The sequence below is a fragment of the Peromyscus maniculatus genome, chromosome 15, assembly GCF_049852395.1.
Source record: "Peromyscus maniculatus bairdii isolate BWxNUB_F1_BW_parent chromosome 15, HU_Pman_BW_mat_3.1, whole genome shotgun sequence".
NCBI lineage: Eukaryota > Metazoa > Chordata > Mammalia > Rodentia > Cricetidae > Peromyscus > Peromyscus maniculatus.
In genome coordinates this window covers 77707860-77727697 of record NC_134866.1, presented here as the reverse complement: position 1 = coordinate 77727697, position 19838 = coordinate 77707860, and the positions used below count along the sequence as shown (strand labels likewise).

General features: G+C 37.7%; 1 protein-coding gene across 3 annotated transcripts in view; it reads left to right on the top strand.

Annotated features, from left to right (window-relative positions):
• Tnpo1 (transportin 1) overlaps positions 1-15707 on the top strand; it is an 85228-nt gene extending 69521 nt beyond the window's left edge. For 2 of the 3 annotated variants that reach the window (XM_076552115.1, XM_076552116.1), the window contains exons 16-25: positions 1388-1495; positions 1616-1774; positions 1853-1940; positions 4398-4496; positions 4703-4798; positions 7489-7564; positions 8449-8548; positions 10022-10096; positions 10841-10983; positions 13371-15707. In XM_076552115.1, the coding sequence (XP_076408230.1) occupies positions 1388-1495; positions 1616-1774; positions 1853-1940; positions 4398-4496; positions 4703-4798; positions 7489-7564; positions 8449-8548; positions 10022-10096; positions 10841-10948 (909 nt within the window). In that variant the 3' untranslated portion in view covers positions 10949-10983; positions 13371-15707. The remainder of the gene's footprint in view (positions 1-1387; positions 1496-1615; positions 1775-1852; positions 1941-4397; positions 4497-4702; positions 4799-7488; positions 7565-8448; positions 8549-10021; positions 10097-10840; positions 10984-13370) is intronic. The other variant, XR_013044830.1, reaches the window with a different exon arrangement.
• The last annotated feature ends 4131 nt before the right edge of the window (positions 15708-19838 follow it).

Below are 19838 nucleotides of genomic sequence, written 5' to 3'. Positions count from 1 at the left end.
CAGTGTTTTATTTATTGACCAATCAGAGCAATTTGACATATAGACCATCCCACAGCACAGAACAGTTTCCGTTGAAATGCTGATTAGGCACATAACTTGTGTTTTGCAGAATTTTAAAATTTGTTCTTTGGCAATTTCATACATGTAGAGAATGTATCTTGGTCGTATTTTACCTAAATTTTCTCTCCCACTCCTAAAACTGCATCCCTGTGCGTCCCTCCCACTTAAATGGCTTTTGTTTTGTTTTAAGATGAGGGCTCACTGTGTAGCCCTGGCTGTCCTGAAACTCATTTTATACACCAAGCTGGCCTTGAACTCATGGAGATCCCCCTGCTTCTGTCTCCCAGGTGCTGGAATTAAAGGAGTACATTACCATACCTGGTTTTTTGTCTGTTTTGTTTTTGTTTTCTTTTTAAGTAACCTATTTAGCCCAATTAATATTGTCTGTATGTATGCCCATGAGCATGGGGCCATCTGCCAGAGCACCGTGCCAGCAGGTATACCCCAAAAGAAAAATTCCTATTCTGTAGTTCAGCAGCCATCAGTAGCTGCTCAATTAGGGGTGGCCTTCATGAGCCCCTCTCCCATCTGTTCTGGAATATTGACCAGCTTGATCTTGTGCCACTGTGAAGTATGAGTGCAGTGGCCTTGTCGGATCCAGAAGACAGCATTTCAGAGCACTCCTCTGCATCCTCCAGCTCTGTATTCTTTTAACCCCTCCTCCATGGTATCGTTCCCTGCACTTGGGGGAGAGGGTGTATAGATGTCTCATTTAGGGCTGAACATTCAAAAGTCAGTTATTCTCAGCCCTTGACTGCTTCTCAAAGCAAAAAGGTGCTTCTATGACGAAGGTGAAGCTTAAGGTTAATCTGACTGTAAGTGTAAATATTTAGGTATTTTGACAACATATCCACTTAGCAAAAAACAACAGTAGTTTCACTCCAGAGGTCTTTGACCATCTTATCCATGACCATTTGACCAGATATACAGTCTCAAATATGAATTTTCTCCTGTGGAACAAGGCTTTGATTAAATGACAAAGTGGTTGGTTGCTCCATGATAGTCATGCCACTGCTGTACCATAGGCACAGTAGTCTGCCTGGCATACTCACTTCCTCACACTCCAAAATCTGTTTTCATGCTCAAGTTGTATGTCATGTTTGTGTATAATTTATACATACCCTATATTCCCTCTGTATAAATCACATCTAGACTGCTTATAATACCTGATGTAATATAAGGTTAATTGTTTTCTGATTGGCTGACAAATTGACAACAAATGAGGTTTGAAAGGATAAACCTGCTGTGATAGCATCATAGAACAGATGCATAAATGACAGACTTTTTAAAATCTGAAAACTTAGTATGTGTACTTGATTCTTTCTAGTGCCTCTCATCCGTTGCCACAGCCTTGCAGTCTGGTTTCCTTCCGTATTGTGAGCCTGTGTATCAGCGCTGTGTAAACCTAGTACAGAAGACTCTAGCACAAGCCATGGTAAATATATACATCATTTTTTATACTTTTTTCTTCCTGACTGTCATAATTTTAGAGATATGTATAATATGTACCCACTTTTTCAGTGTGCAACAACAAAGACAATGTGTTTAATTTCAGCTAAATAATGCTCAACCAGAACAATATGAAGCTCCAGATAAAGATTTTATGATTGTGGCTCTCGACTTACTCAGTGGCCTGGCTGAAGGGCTGGGAGGCAACATCGAGCAGCTGGTAGCCCGAAGTAACATCCTGACACTAATGTATCAGTGCATGCAGGTAAGATTTGGAAGAGTGAATGAGTTGGAGCCTGCTTCTCTGTGTTACAAGAAGTTAATTTCTTCTTATTTCTCGTAGGATAAAATGCCCGAAGTTCGGCAGAGTTCTTTCGCCTTACTAGGTGATCTGACTAAAGCTTGCTTTCAGCATGTTAAGCCTTGTATAGGTATGAATGTTTTCTGCTTTGGGTGTGTGGGGTATCATATCTGTCCTAATTGTTGTATATTTATTAAAAACAAATTTCACCAAACTACAATTTAACAATCTAATTTGACAGAAATATGCACCACCACCACCCTTTTTCTGTCTCATTGTGTAGGTTTGACTGGCCTAGAGTGAGATCCACCTGCCTCTGCCTCCCAGTGCTGGGATTAAAGGTGTGTGCCGCTGCACACAGTAGGAATATGCTTTTGAATCAACTATTTCTGGACTTTAAATAATGTCAACTATAGTATGTTTAGTCATGGTTTTAGTTTAATGCTTTCTTATATATAAGTATATATTTTGTTTTGTTTTCGAGACAGGATTTCTCTGTGTAACAGCTCAAGCTGTTCTGGAACTCTCTCTATAAGCCAAGCTGGCCCCAAACTCAGATCTCCCTTCCTCTGATCTTCCTCCTGAGTGCTAGGATTAAATGCATGTAACACAACTTCCCAGCTTCTAAATTATAAAACTTATTTTTAGGGTTTATTTATTAATCATGTATACATTGTTCTGCCTGCATATATCCCTGCAGGCCAAAAGAGGGTACCAGATCTCATTACAGGTGGTTGTGAGCCACCATGTGGTTGCTGGGAATTTAACTCAGGACCTCTAGAAGAACAGCCAGTGCTCTTAACCGCTGAGCCATCTCTCCAGCCCCTGTAAAACACTCTTATGAGAAGCTGCTCATGCAAGTGTGTAACAAAGCTCTGTTGTCAATACATGTTAAACCATGTTTCTCATATGTTACTGTCCATAGACAAAAAGAGTACGGGTATTTTTTAACTCAGTATTTCAGAACTTACCTCTAAAATCTTTCTTGTCATTGTTTTTCATTATTAAAAAGATCCAGGGTTTTGTTTTGAACTTACTGACATTCTTAGTGTACTGACCGAACTTCTGGTGTTATTTAATAAGCACAGCACTGTAGCTAGAGTTTTCCTGCCTTGCCCACAGTCAGGACAAATCTTTATCACCCACCAGTCCCACAGCCGCTCAAACCCAACCAAGTAATCACACAGAGACTTATATTGCTTCAAACTGTATGGCCGTGGCAGGCTTCTTGCTAACTGTTCTTATAGCTTAAATTAATCCATTTCCATAAATCTATCTCGTGGCTCGTGGCTTACCGGCATCTTCACATGCGGCTTGTCATGGGGGCGGCTGGCAGTGTCTCTGACTCAGCATTCCACTTCCCAGAATTCTTCTCCTCCTTGTCCCACCTATACTTCCTCCTGCCTGACTACTGGCCAATCAGTGTTTTATTTAATTTACTAACCAATCAGAGCAACACATTTGCCATACAGAACATCCCACAGCACACCACCGTTCACTGTTTGTGATAAATTAGCAGTTAGGTCGAGAAACTAAGCTTCCATTCACTTCCAGGGTTTGGGGTGCAGGTTTGTGGGTTCTTTGTTTTAGAGATGGATTTGTGTGCTTTTTAGAGTATTTGTGTTATGTTCATGTGTATGCCATTATGCATTAAGTGCACTGTGTGCATACACATCCAGGGAGGTCAGAGGACATCAGGATTTCCTGTAGCTAGAGTTAGACAGTTTGAGCCACGTAGTGTGGCTGCTGGGAACTGAATCTGGGTCCTCTGGAAGAATAGCAGTTGCTTTAAACTGCTTAGCTGTCTCTCTGTCCCAAGTTTTGTACACTTTTTCAGAAGGTACCTGGAAACTAGTTGTCCCTCTTTTTGGTAATGCTACCAACCATGATGGTTACTAAGTAGATAGTGGTTCTCACCCTGGGTCAGTTTTGCTATCTGGGAATGTTAACAGTATCTAAGGACATTACTTGGCACAGATTAGGTTAGTATTACTGATGTTTATGTGTATAGACACATACATTCAGGCAAAAAAGTCCTACACGTATAAGATAAAAATAAATGTGGTGGGGAGCTGCTATCTGAATTATGCTTAAGCCTCGTATGAAAATTCAGTAGCCAGATATTACCTATGTAATTTTTTTAAAAAAAAAATATTACCAACTTTTTAAAAAATTGCATATTTTTATCAATTTCAGAATTGAAACTGTAACATTTGTTTTATGATGAAACATAAATTTTTGCCTGGATTTCAGTTTCTATCTAGTAGATTTCCTTTAAAAGTAAGAAGTCTGGTGGGGCTGGAGAGATGGATCAGATTTTAAGAGCACTGGCTGTTCTTCCAGAGGTCCTGAGTTCAATTCCCAGCAACCACATGGTGGCTCACAACCATCTATAATGAGATCTGGTGCCCTCTTCTGGCCTGCAGGGATACATGCAGGCAGAACACTGTATACATAATTAATTAATTAATTAATTAATTAATTAACTAGTTAATTAGATTTTTTTTTTTTAGTTAGAAGTCTGCTCTTGACAAATTTACTACATAGCCTTATTTTATTACTTTGTTGTTCTTTTTGTTTTTCCTAGCTGATTTCATGCCAATATTGGGAACAAATCTAAATCCAGAGTTTATTTCAGTCTGCAACAATGCCACCTGGGCAATTGGGGAAATATCAATTCAAATGGGTAAGGTTATTTTACCTCTGAACTCTGTGTCTTTGTAGGTGCCTTGATTGTTTTCACCACTGCTCTGTTTTGGTTTGTTTTGAATTTTTTAAGATTCGGAGAGAGTGGGGGGGGGACAACCTGTGTCGTCGTTAGGAAGGAAAAACTGTTCTGTGATGCTGTCTTAACGTTCTCTTCTTGTTCTCTCTCTGTGTGGTGTGACCTAGGTATAGAGATGCAGCCTTACATCCCTATGGTGTTACACCAGCTTGTAGAAATCATTAACAGACCCAACACACCAAAGACGCTGTTAGAGAACACAGGTACCACGTGACTGAATGTTATGGGGAAGAGAGAGTGATTGACTTCTTAAGTTGACATCGAGATGTGCAGAGAAACCACAGCAAAGCTCGCTTTGACAATCCAGCCACTTAGTGTTGTCATGGGTTTGAGTTCTTGAGAACAGTGTCTTAGTTTAGCTGTGTTCAGTTGCCAGTTTGTAGGGACATTGGAAAAACAGTTTTCTACGTTTTCTCAAATTCACTGCCCTCTAATATATATATTCTTGCTAAGCTAATCGTTGGGTCATATGATTTTTTTTTAATTTTAAATTCAGAAAGTTACTGAGAAAAGTAATGACTTTAAATATATATTTACATATGGCCAAAAACAGTATAATTCAGCAACTAATTGGCTCAAAATGTCATATGTATTTTGTATTTTATCCTAAACTCTTGTTAAATCGGGAACGTAAGCAGTTCCTGGTGGGGTTTTTCTTTTTGAGCTGTTCCCCTCCTGCATTTATGTGAAGCATGTTGGTGTTAAAGAGGGCCTTCCATACAATAGCACACAGAGGGTGATGTGTCTCTTCCTCCCACCCTCGCTGACAGTTCCGGCACGTCTCTTTCTTTATATATTGAGGTAATAATTCTAGTAGTTTCTTCATAGTTGAAGTGAGTCCTGCCACTCTAACTGGAAAAAGATTAAAATAAGGTTTTCCAAATATGAAAGTTTTCAGAGGCATTTTAATTTGGTATTTTTAAATTACACAGTTTTACCCTCATGAACTGAAGTTTATACTGTTTATTGGTATGGAAGGAAATCTTTTAATTATGGAACAGTTATCTGGCTGATTGGCTGTATGGGTACTGTTTACTTCAAAGTAAATTAGATTTTCTTGTTGAAAAATATAACAGTCTATGTGTAGAATGGTTTCAAAATGTTGGCAGATGTTTTTATCTTCTTAGAATGCAGTACCTATACATGACATTCAGAATGGAATCACTTGGCTATTATAAGAATATTGTTGAACCGAAAGAAACATTCCTATTTATCTTTAAATGTGAATGCATAACTGCAAATAAATGTTGAGTGTAATGTATATTGAAGTTTCTTGTGGGATATCACCTGGTGGATGTCTTATACTTCCTTCAACAAATTGGCTTTTTTTATATTAGATTATACTCCTGGCATGATCATTCCTCAGTAATAATAAAACAGTTGATAATGCCATACAAGTTGATGGACTGAATCAGTATGAGAACCACACGGGACTCATTCAGTTACTTTTGCCCCAAGTGGGGCATACATTACTGACTTCGTTCCTTACCCCAAAGAATGGGCTTTAAACTATTAAAATCACCATGTTTTAGCAATTTACTCTGTTTTCAATATTCCCTGAGGCCAATCCTTAGTCTGCTGTATTTGCTGTTTCCAACTAGTATATCCTACACTGAACTTTTTCAATGGACCATCATCTGCTTTCTCGCATGTTTCATTGGATTGTTCATACTTGCCTGTTTAATGAGAATGTTGCATAGTTTTGTGTCTTTCGAACATAGGTTTTCTTTCTCTTGCTTCATATGAATCTGCTGAATTTTAGTATTATCTGTGTAGTTTGCTTCAAGTAATCCTTAAACATTTTCTTTACCCTCCCAACCCCACCCTTCTTTATGAAAGGTTAACCTGTAAGTTGTTGAGAGAACACCATTAAAGCACCTCAGGGTTTGTTTTCTGTTTGTGTACTTACCGTTGTGTGTAAATGTATTTATATGTATGTACCTTCAATTGCAAGGTGCAGTTCTGAGTTGCAGCTCCTTCAGCTATTTGTACATGTCAGGAATTCCTGAATTTTGATGGAGCATGTTTACCCACTTCATTTTTTAATTCTTTTTTTAAATTAAATAATGTTCTAGTGCTATGCTATTACCTATTTTGTGTTAGGCCTTTTGTAGCAAAGATTGTTTTTTTCCTATAGTCCATATCACCTGTCATTACAGTGGACTATCTAAATTTCCTCCACTAGAATTTTGTCTCGTGGCTAGTGCTGTTAGCCGAGTCATTGGAGGTTTGTCAGAATGGAGTCGGATACACCGAACAGTTGCTCAGCCTGTTCATCGGGTGTCCGCCTGGCACTTCATGTCTGACCAGGGATTTTGACACAAGCAACAAAGCCCCACTAATTGAGAAAAGTTAACTTAAAAGCTACCAAAATTGGGGTTAATATCCGTAGGTGATTTTTAAAGGTTGTAAGTACTTATAAAAAGTTGAGAAATTTTGAATTAATGCAGCTCCAAAGATTGGTGTTTGAATGAACTTAATAAATGTAATCACATTTACTGATAATTCTTGGGGAAAGATTTCATATTCTGAAGTTTGGAGTGGCTTTGAAGGAAGATTCTGTAAGCCCACTCACGTTAACCGCTCATCTCTTACCAGTCCTGACATTTGGGTGAACGAGAAACGCACTTGATGGTTTTTGGTGTTCTCTCAATCCTTAGTCCCTTTAATTCCTTTGTTTTCCTTTTTCCAAGAGTATGCTCTATATGTTGCTGCCCCTTCCATCGGGGGTGGTAATGAACAGCACTGGTGAGATCTTATGTTTATTATCATACACAGATTCTGTTGGTTTGTTTCTGAGTTATTTGTTGTTTTCTTTATTTTCTCCTCCCCTTCATTTGCTCATGTCTTGGTTGGCGTTTGGTGGTGTATAACCGTGATTGCGTTACCTTAGCAATAACAATTGGTCGTCTTGGTTACGTTTGTCCTCAAGAGGTGGCCCCCATGCTACAGCAGTTTATAAGACCCTGGTGTGTATTATTCAATCTTTTTTTTTAATTCATTTTTCTTCACTCTTTCTTTCTCTATCTCACTTTTAGATATATTTTCAGTTGGTTACAAAAAAAATCACAATCCTTAATCATTGCCAACCATGTGACTAATCTTGTCCTATCAGGTTTGTGAGGTTTTTCAGTAGCATCGTCATGTATATTTATTTTATGTTGTGGCTAACGACTAATTGATGCATGGGATAAGATTGTCACATGCTTGCTGTGTTTAAAAAGCTTGATTATACATAAAAGCATTTAAATATCCACCAGAAAAATTAAGATGCATGCAAATTTTATAAATTTAGGTTCTTGCATTACGTTTCTTTTTTAGAATTAATTTGGATAACTTGAATTGCATTAAATACATGTTTAAATTTGTTACGTACAAACTCTTATTTGCTTGTTAATGTCAGAGTTAAACATCTATACCATAAGTGTATAGTAATAGTTTATATTGTGACAGTACAGCCTGTGTTCTGCTTCTTTCAACTGATAATCTTTCAACTCAAATCATTTTTAGTAGTGTTTAATGGAATACAAGTCATAAAAGAATTTTAAAAAATTAATTTGATAATATAGTCTCTTTGGCTCAGGCTGATTAATAGTTTAAGTAAAAAAAAAAACCAGCTATCTATTTTTATAGATTCAGTCTATTAAGAAAATATGAATTTTACTGTTAACACTATTGAAATAAGATGGGTGAGACATACAGGAATATGAGAAACTTAAAAGTCAAGCTTTCTGAAAATGTATTATAATCACTATATCTATTGTGGTGCCTATTCCATTAAATACTGTCTATTAGCATTGTGTTGAATGTGCTTTTTACTTTGAATACTAAACTCAGTTCTGTAATTCAATAGGTGTACCTCTCTGAGAAACATAAGAGACAACGAAGAAAAAGATTCAGCATTCCGCGGGATTTGTACCATGATCAGTGTGAATCCCAGTGGCGTAATCCAAGTAAGGTGTTCACAGGGCTTTGTTTTTAGTGTACTATGTGCTAGATAACAGATTTGTAAAGGAAGACTGTTTGTAGGCTTTAATTACTGTTTCTTGTGAGTGAACACACACATACCGTGGCACACTTGGGAAAGTCTGGACAACCTATATATAGAAGTCAGGTCTCTCCCTCCAGCAGGTCTTAAGGCATGGCAGCACACCTGCTGTTTTTCTCAAGCCTTACTTCATTAAGTCAGATAGTAATGGCAGACTGGGAGAGGAAGGTTGTATTGTTGTCTTCCGCTGGACCAAGCCTTTTCAGGCACATATAGATCCCATTTATTTACTTTGTACATGCTTTCTGTCTATGGATATCAGTTTACTGAGTTTGAACTTTAAATAGAATATTGAGTTATTCTTTGAAATTGGTTTGAAAACTTATTTTTATTTTATTTTTTAAATATGTATGGATGTTTTGCCTGCATTTATGTTTGTACACCTTGTGTGTGTGTGCCTGATGCCCGTGGAAGCCAGAAGTGGGTGTCAGATCCCTTGGAACTGGAGTTACACGTGATTTTGAGTGACTGTGTGGGTTCTAGGAATCAACCCCGGGTCCTCTGGAAGAGCAGCCAGTGCTCTCTTAACTGTTTAGCCATCTCTCCAGCCCCTCTCTAGACATTTAATTATTTAGTGACAAGTTTTACATACGGGAGTTCAGTTGGCCAGACATAACACAGAAGAGACCATTGAATTCTATACCACAGGCTCGAAATAAAAAACGCATGTATGGAACCCTAAATTAAATACTCAGTGTTCATTTGTTTGGTTGATTGGTTGGGGTTTTGGTTAATTGGCCCACTCCAAGATCAACTGAGCTCTTAACCCTAAGACCTCTCTCCAGACCCTGGTTGGTTGTTTTGAAATAGGTTCTCACTGTATATGGCCTGTGGGTGCTGAGATCTGAATTGAGGTCCTCTTCCAGGCAGCCAGTGCCCTTAACTGCTGGGCCTTCTCTTCAGCCATGGACTTAAAGTTTTAACATCAAATGTAGATGTTTGGATGACATGAAGACTCCTAATTTGAATAGAATGAGCTTCATGCAAAAGATGTTTTATTTGTTTACTATTTCAAGATGGTTGTTAAATTTAATTCCCTTTATCTATTTCAAACTAGCATGTAGTATAAATATAGGTGATTTCAGGTTGTTTACAATCTAATCAGAACTGTGTTACTGTTGACTTTATCTGATACTTTTAGACCATTTCTGATGGGTTTGCTTTTGTTTTGTAAATTCCAATTTGATATAAGTTACTAGAAGATAATGAGTTAATAGAAATATTAAACAATCACTTCTAATTCCTTAGTGGTCCTAGTTGATTTTAAATGTTTCAGATTTAGCTAAGTCTGTCATGACAAGCTCTGAAGTTTACATAAGTATTTTTACTGAATTTTGTCAATATAGTAGCAACCTAAAATGCCTCTTGCTTGTTACAGGATTTTATATTTTTTTGTGATGCTGTTGCATCATGGATTAACCCAAAAGATGATCTCAGAGACATGTTCTGTAAGGTAACTAATCAGCATTTATGACTGTTAATTCCGAGTTGAAACACTAAAGTTCCTCTTAATTTTGAATTTAGCTTCTTTGGAGCAGTATTGGTTGACTGTGTGACCTAAATTCTTAGCAAAGGATCTGGCTTGATCTTAAGATATGGAACTAACCCGTGCCCGTGCCAGTATTCTTCCAATTAATAATACTGATTCATGTTGTCTCATTGCAATTGTGGAAAATGGCATGAAGTTCTCCAGGTAAATTTGGAATGTAAATTAAAACTTGAACAGAGTAAACCTTCACAGGTGCCCCTCACAGGGATTGAGTCTATGTTGCTTTGTTAGTACTCCCTTCTGATTAATTATAGTTTGTACTTAGCTGTAACAGAGTAAGAAATACAGTACTGTTATGTGCTTGAATCACTTGAAATTAGTGACTATATTTACAGTCAGAAACACAAAGCTTGTACATTTCTAAGTTGAAATAACCCAACATTTTAAAAATAATTATCCATTAGATAGGTTTGACTTTTTAATTTGATATCAGAGATCTCTGGAGTACATCGTGTTGCTAAAGACATTTAGCTTAAAGCATGGAGGTAGTTTTGGTCATCACAGGGTCTAGAGCTTACTTAACAAAGTTTGAGACTTAGTACTTTGAAATGGAAATCATAATTAGCATCAGTAATGCTTGATTTCTAAAGTTATACAGATCTGAGTTTTTGTCTTTATTCGTAAGTTAATAGTTTTCATTCTTTGCAGATCCTTCATGGATTTAAAAATCAAGTTGGGGATGAGAATTGGAGGCGGTTCTCCGACCAGTTTCCTCTTCCCTTGAAAGAGCGTCTTGCAGCTTTTTATGGTGTTTAATCTAATACACTGAAGCTGCAGTCCCAGAATTAGGGGTAAGTTACAAATTGTAGACATTTTTAGAGTGAAAGTATTTAATGAATACTACAGTCAAATACTACAGTCAAATAATGACACACACACACACGACCCCAACCTCCCAGAACCTTAGATAAACAGAATCCTAGTTGATACACTGGTTTGATTTCTATTATTTTATCCCCTTTTTTTGGTTTGTTTGTTTTCTTTTGCCCTACATGGGCAGCATTCACAGTGGGGGTCCAAAGTGGTTCAGGTTTTTTTTTTTGTTTGTGTGTGTCCTGGAGCTAAGGACCAAACCCAGGGCCTTGCGCTTGCTAGGTAAGCACTCTACCACTGAGCTAAATCCCCAACCCCATGGTTCAGTTTTGACGCCTTACTTTAACAAGAGGCTTTGTGTGTTGTGACCTTTAAGGAAACAAATTTAGAAAATTCTAGAAGTAGACAACATTTAACATCCATTTGTTAAATACCTAGCAGCTACCCAGAATTCTTTTTGAGAGTTGTCCCTGGCTTTCTCTGGGTTTGAGGAACTAGAGGGCCAAGTGCTTGGGTCCCCATTCTTTTTTTTTTTTTTTTTTTTTTGGTTTTTCGAGACAGGGTTTCTTTGTGTAGCTTTGCGCCTTTCCTGGGACTCACTTGGTAGCCCAGGCTGGCCTCGAACTCACAGAGATCCGCCTGGCTCTGCCTCCCGAGTGCTGGGATTAAAGGCGTGCGCCACCACCGCCCGGCTGGGTCCCCATTCTTGATTTCTCCATTCTCAGTGTGGGATTAGCAGTGGTGTTCACTTAGCTCCAGCTCCCTGGCGTTATGTTGAGGATTAAACAGAGTGTGGTATATAGTCACAGAACTTCCTGTGTTTGCCTTGCACACAAAATTGGCTCACTGTTTGGACCAGTATAGTGAGCTAGTATAAATTCTTCAGGTTTTGAGCACAACTTGAGACCTACCTAATGCCAGCCATAAGCCACAGTAAATGTGTAGAAATGTGTCCTATACCAGATTGAAGTACCCTTCACATCACAAGGGTTAGGGGTGGTTTCTTTTTATTTTTGCTAGCTGTTTGTTTAATCTGAGCATGCAAGACTTCATTATCCAAGTACCTACCCTAGGAGGGAGTAGAGCTGAGTTTATAGCTTCAGGCTGTCCAGGCCTCTCTGTTGTTGCACTTCAGTTAGGACTCCTCAGCTTCAGCATTTGAGAAGTGTTGGGTTTACTTTCTTAGGCCATGAGAATGCTGTAGAGGAGAGTGACTTAGCTTTGAAGAGTCAGCACTGAGCTAGTAAGTCCTAAGTCCTTTGCCAGTCTTTGGGTTCATCACCAAGTAAGAGTTAACCGTGATGATCCCACTTCTGGGATGGGGTAGGAAAGAATTCTCTTCTACTTAGATTTGAAAGTGGGTCTGCACCTTTTCTTCTTGCTTCTTTGTGCTCACGTGCAGAAGCAGGAGAAAGGAGTTGGTCATAGTTCACTGATGGGTCAGTTAACCTCTGAATTCATACGAACATTTACAAGTGTCCACAGTTTGGCCTGAGTGGTTAGTAGTGGTTTTGTAATAGGACCACTATCAGACATTGGATTAACTGTTGCAGTAATCTTACTTGATTTCTTATGTCTGTTTTAACAATTAACAAGTCACATCAGTAAAAATAAAATCACCTGAGAATGTAGGAAATAACCATTAAGGTTGGAAGAATGACTAATTACTAACATCAAGAAGATGGGGTGTCAGGAGGCTGGAGAGATGGCTCAATGGTTAAGAGCACTGGTTGCTCTTCCAGAGGTCCCGAGTTCAATTCCCAGCCACAACATCTGTAGTGGGATCTGATGCCCTCTTCTGGCATAAAGGTGTACATACAGATAGAGCACTCATACATAAAATAAACAAACAAATCTTTAAGAAAAAAAAAGAAGAAGAAGATGGGTGTTAAGTTCTGTTTTTGGACATTACTGAATATTCTGACCTCAGTAGGGTAAAATTAGAATTTGTTTCCTTAAACATTGGATATATTAGAAAAGTAAGTGATCCTTTAATTCTCTATAAGGAAAGTGACTATCTTAAATTGTGATGTCACTTTTAAGAATGTAAAGTGACATTATGCAGGAAATGTTCAGTTTGCATGAGACCCATTCTGCTAAAAGAGGTCAAGATAATAACATTATGCAAGGCAGAATTCTCCATATGAAGCATTGTACACTGAATGTCCCCAATGTACGTTCACTTTCATATCCAATGCAGGTAACTGTTCAGTCTCAAAAGAAGATACCATAATCTTTGGCAATTTGTCCAATTTCCTGTTTTCTTTATAGGTAAAGATAGAATTGTTATTTGACTGGTTTTATGCTCTGTTGGCTCTGAAAGAGAGGCAGGTATTAAAGATAAAATTGGTTTTGTTTTTTGCAGGTCCATCAGTCTTGGAGACTATAAGGGAGCCTCTGCACCCAGGGAAAATGTTACCCTTTACAGGGGGGAAGGGTAAACCAGTAGGGAATACAGTACAATCCCAACCCTACTGGGAGGGGCGGGAGGGAGGTGTTGCCGTCACTGTATTAAGTCGATGTTGGGAAATGTTTTAACATCTGGAGCCTTTGTGGGTGGAAATCTGTCTCCAATTACAACTCTGCACTGGATGTGAAGAAGCAAAAACTATTCAGTCTACTCACAGAACAGTACTTTCTGGAATATTATGGGGAATTGTACCAAAACAAGAACCACATAAACAATGCGTAGGGATAAGGAGGAGGAAAAGCCCATGGTCCACAACAAAGAAACCTAAGAGTGGGACGCTACAGCAGTAAGGAAGCTTTTTCATTAAAGGTTTTTATATATAAATGTTCCCACGTTACGGGGCCTTGTTTGCATGCTGATGAAGAACTACACAAAACTAAGTTAAAATCAGCTTGCCTCCCCTAGTAGAAGCAGGTTCTTGGAAGTTACAATTGAAGGTACCCCCAAAAAGTTGGAAATAAAACGAAACAAATTTGAACAATGAAGCACCCTGTGAGATGCCAACGAGTCACTCCTTTTACCTTTGCGGGCTGGGCAGGGAGGGAGGAATAAATGGGGTCGGGGTATCAAACTAAAGGTGACATCTAATTTTACATTAAAACGTTAGTGGATATGATTTCATGGTTGTACTTCTTAGATTTAATTTCTAGGCCAACACGTTATCTTAAGGTGCAGTTTAAGGTTCAGGCATGCGCTCTGGCTCATAGTGATTGACAGTGATGTAAATTAGTGGGACCGTAGCATGCTTGCATCACATAGAGTGCAGTTGGTATTCATTGACCTAGGTTGCGCCAGTTTGGGTTGCAGTTTACCAATTCAATAGCCCTGCATTTAAAATTACTTTAAGATTTGTGGATTTTATTTTTATTAAGAATAGAGATATATAAAGTACTGTAGTTTACAGCTAGGCCTTGAAATATCTTTTTAGGATCTGTTAGGAATAAGATTGATATTGTATTGTGTGTAACCTGCACAATGTGGAAAGCTGATATACCTGTGCAAAATCTTTGCCTCTGTGCTGTCAGTGTGGTGTGCTTTCTGCATGGTTATATACTACTAGTGATTTTATCAACTTTCAAATTACATGGTAAAAGATCTGTAAAAGGCTGCATAAATGTTAGTTGGCACATAAAGACAATTGTAGAAGTTGAAACATGATTGCTATATTTCAATGTTTATTCCCACTCAACATATTGCCTCTAAGCTTTCCTTTTTTTTGTTCAAAGCATGATCTTAAAGATATGTTTAAGTTAATGGATGTAATGCAGGGTTCCTACACTGTATTGGCGCATGTTGGTGGCCCTTTGTGCCCTAAGTATATGCACACAGGGTGCAAGTTCAAAGCTACAGAGTGAGAGTTGGTTTGGATCCTCTTCATTTCATTTGTTTGTTTGGCTTTTCTGTTATTTTTTTTTCCTCTACTCACATGTATTCCTGTGAATAAATCCTTGTTAAGTTAACCCTTTACTTTTCCTTCCATGTGTATTTTCTTATATACTGTGAATGTGAAGACCCTAACTGGTACACTTGATCTTATGTCCATATGAAAGTGCAAGTCTTTATTAATTTGGATTGTCTGAGCAGTTGTATCCCATGATGATGAAGGAAAATGGAGAGATTTTTCTTTTTAGCTCTGCTGGTCAGAGATAAAGCCACACCTTTCCATTTTTCAATGCTGCATATTTAATCTGCAACAAAATGTTAAGCCATAACAGCTTTTTTATATTTTAATTTGTCACCTTTGCATTGCAGAATAAATACCGAATAACCATTTTTATAAGCAGTTGCTCCTCTTTGCATGGTTCTGTTCTCTAAAAGTGTTCACTGATACAGCCATTGCACTGAAGTGTGAGCTGTGTGCGTGTGACTTTATAAATACAGTTTCAAAACATTTCACATGCATGGCAGCATGCAAAAAGGTTTTAGTTGTTGTGGATATGTTTGTTTTAACATACTCTTTTACCTTTTTTCTTCTATTTTGGCTTTGCAAATTTCAGTCTATAGAGCCTGAAATAAAACCATCTACAGTACCCCCCAATCTTTATTTTAATTTCAAGCTAGACTCAAGGGTGTGTGGCACATCACCTTTTAGTACAGTTACCTTACTGGGAGCTCAAAATTTGCTACTTGAGTTGGCTTTAAAGCCAGAGCAGAATAGCTGTTTGCTCCTTGGGCTGCAGTGTGCCCTGGAGTGCTTCAGATGCTTTCCAAAGCTTCACATCGGAGATCATAGTCTGCATAAGTCGTAAGTAAAGAAACAGCCAGATCCGTCTCTTAACATACTTAAGAAAACAAATACAAAAGCTTTCAGTCCAGTTATATTGACCCGTGATACACAATTCTGTATTAAGTAAAAGTGGCATTGTCACCTGTCTGATTACGAAGATCTTTTCAATTTGGCAGTTATGCAGCACAAAAACAAACACTATTTAGTTTTATAGTAAATGTATTTGTTTCTAAATTTAAAAACTAGAATAGAAAATTAAGTAAATATGACTGACAACCTAGGATTAGGGGTATTTTCTTTTCTAATGTAGTTTTATTGTTTCTTCCTAATTTACATTATATTTCAGACAACATAATATAGCACAGGAATTTGCAGAAGCCATTTAAGTTGGGGGTTTTTTTGTTTTGTTGAGGTAAACGCTGAGTTAGCATTTGTTGTTTTGATGAAACATAACACATCATGGGATATATAAATATATATAAAAAAGCAACCTAATTCTTGTGGTGCAGTCTTGATAGCTTTGAATGTTGACTGAGTGTCTGTGAGAGTGTGAGTCTGTCATTGTTACATTCCAGTGTTTCTGCCTCTTGGCATGCTTAAAGCGCGGCTTCCTCCGCCTGCTCCTTTCACACTAAGATGCGTTAGTGTGCTCAGCTACAGAGAGAGCCGCCGCTGAGTGATGTAGATTTTCTACTTGAATATTTTTATGTTGTAGGAACCTCAGGAGGTCAGTGTTTACTGTTTTATATATATGCCTTCTTTTCCTGTTTGAGCTTCTCTCTTTGAAGGATTCTAACAGAACAAAAGCTGCTGATCAACCTAAGTTGGAAACAGAAAGTGTGTTTAGTATCATTTAATGCGTACTTGGCGGTCCATGTTACAGCCCATGAATTAGTAAGTGAGCGTAGTGCCACAGCTGTTCATTTATTCAGGAAATACTTTCGCTTTCTGTATTGTCTAATCTTTAATGACTTCATACTGTGTGAGAAAAATCACTTTTGTATTGTTTGTTGGTTATTTCCAAAATAATCAACTTGTAAATATCCTTAGAGCCAGTTCTGATGCTTACATTATTGCTACTTGATTTTGTTATGCAACTTAGATTTCAGATCTTAAAACACTTAACCAAGCCATTACATCTTAAAACAAAACAAGTAGCATACATTTTGTAATTAACATTGATAAACACTGTGATTTTTTTGGTTAAGACTTTTTCATTGATCTGAATTGCTTAAATTGCATATATTGTAAAATAGTCAGATGTATATTTTAAAATAATTTCAACTGACTTTCCTCTTACTGCTTTGTCTACTCAGTTATGAATATTCAGATACAAGTTTTATCTCAGGTGAATATCCTTGTATCATTTTGCTTTGGTGACATGTTTATAAAGAAAGATCATCATACATAATAGTCTTTGGAGGTTTGTGAGTTGTTTTTTTTTTTGTTGTTTTTTTATGTATTTTATTGAGAATCTTCCCAGTTAGTCTGGTATTTTTCCCCCTCCAATTATTCTATCAGACTGGAGGGATACAGAACGCTCTCCACATTTGGTATGCAGATTTATCTGAAAATGAGTCAAGTTTGGTCCTCCCCTTTTTCCAGACCCTCAAAATACGAAAGTGGAACCTTTTCTCCCTCCATAAAATTCTGCATAGTTGAAGTGCCAGAGTTAGATTATGTCCTAAACTCTTGTCTCGACTTAACACCTTTGCAGTGAAGGAATGGTTTGCTTCATTTAGTTAATTATGTTCATATTGAATGTATTAACAGATGCCAGAGCAAAAGCATTCTTCCCAAGAGAAGAGTGTGTCCTGCATCCTGCACCCCTAAGTCCTTCCTCTGTTAGTTCTTCGGGTACACTCAGCTTTGCTTACAGAGTTCCTTTTGCAAATATTAAAGGCAGGGAGACACTAATTGTTGCTGCTAGTACTGTTTAATAAAGTGGGCATTGGGATCTCTGAGAAGACGAGGGTCGTGTGGTTACCAGCCTGGGATAATTGAGATGGAAAAGGAGCAGTGTGACCTGTGTTGGTAACAATATTATCTAGTGCTGATACCATGCAGTAGCATTGTATATCCATAGTGCACTTCATAGTGTATTAAATATGGCAGTGCTTCTAAGGCCTCTTTAACGTTAAGTTTCACTTGAAAGTTAGTTTCTCTTACCTGTGTGCTTTCTAGGTGACTGGAAATTAACTTCAGGCTTGATACAGATCTTCTCCCTGTTGGTATTACATATATGTAGATAATTCTCAATGCCTAATTACTATACAATTGTAAGGTATAAGCTTAATTACAGCAACTGCTTTTGTGGTTTGTACCCCAGAGTGTATTGTGTTGAAATAAAAAGATGCATAGCAGCTGAATGTATGCATGACTTAGAGGGAAGTTAAAGCTGGTTTTCTTTTCCCCACCTCTGTACTTTAAAAACTAAGCCAAATCTATTTGCCAATAGTAGATCACTAATTACAAAGCTAAGGAATTTTCCTTTTAGTAGGAGTTTTTTTTTTTTTTCCGTAACTCCTGCTATGGCTTGGTACTATGCAGGATTCTTTCTTTACAGGTATAGTCATCTACTAAACGCCTGCTCTAACACGGTTAGCCTGTAAGGCAATGTTCCCCCAGTGTCCACCTCATAAAGGGGTTCCACTATATTTCCCTCCTATCTTTTTGTCACTGCTTTCCTATGTGGATATATAACCAAACTGAACTTCATGGATTTTTTTTTATGAAGATTATAATTAGATAATACTATGTAATTAATTTTACTCAATAGATATCATCTTAAGAGATGCTTAAACGTGGTAAATCACTTCATATTATGAACGTTTGACACTTAATATTCATGTTAACATTGGGTGCAATAACTTAATAGTACTTGCTTAGTTATAAATAACTGGATCTTTCTGCTGACAACTTAGGTTGTATGAGTTATGCTTCAAAGCTTTAAATCTGATGTTTCCTCACCTGCCACACTATGTTAGAATGTGTCCTTCAGACATCCTCCCGCAACTTCTCAAACTGTACTAAATTGATATTTCTTGAAGTCTAACTCTGTGCTAACAGATCTTCATTTTAAATAGAATACGGTTTTAATTTTTGATAAGCTGCTGAATTTTAAAGAGAGTTTTTTGGGGCCACCAAATATTTTGGATCATGCAGAGAATATATATTGTACTGTAGTAATTTTGTATTTACATTTGTATGATGTGACATAATAGATGTGAATGTTAATCACTGCTTGACTATGTTAATAAAGTTGTTTAACTATAGACGTTGCACTCTGATTTTTAATGGAAAGAAGTTGTCTTTCTTTGTCCTCTTCTATTTTGTGTCCTAATAGGTTGGGGTGGGGGGTTGGGGGGATTAAAGTGTTGAGTGGTTTTTGTTGTGTTTTGGTTTTGTTTTTCTTTAGCTTACACATGAGTGGCCTGTTGTTATCCGAGCAATGTTTTTTTTTTCTTGGTCATGTACTACAGTAAAAAGAAACTTTTGCATACATTTTAACTTCACTACTATTAATGCTTTTCAACTCAAGCTAACTGCTTTGCCAAAGGAAATGAATAAAGGTGACGGAAGCTGTGACGGAAGGAGCTGATGATAGAGAAGACAGTGTGAGTGTCCTGTGGAGGAGCTGAGGCTTGTGGTTTGGGAAGTTAACATTTTCAAGTCTTTTCCTCTTCAGGTTTTAATCAGCTAACGGAGTTTTATGTTGCCAATTAAAATTTAAATATATTGATACATTCTAGAATTATGTGCATACAAAGCTGTAAAGTGGTCTTTTTAACTCAAGATACAGAACATTTTAGAACAAGAAAGGGCCCGGGATGAGTCATTGCAGCCCAGAAACTAAAGAAGTGAAGCCTGAGTTTCTTTGCTTTTGTTAAAAATTTTTGAGGTAACACAATTATGTTGACGAGAATGAATTGGAGCTGAGATATAGTGTTCTCTGAAACACCTTGCAGAAGGAGTCCAGGCTTGGGGAGAAAGGATTGTAGGAGCCAGAAGAGTCAAAGACATCACAATCACAAGAAATCGCAGAATCAACTAACCTGGGCTCAGAGGAGCTCACAGAGACTGAACCAGGGAGCCTGCATGGGACTGGCCTAGGCACTCTGCATATATGTTACGGT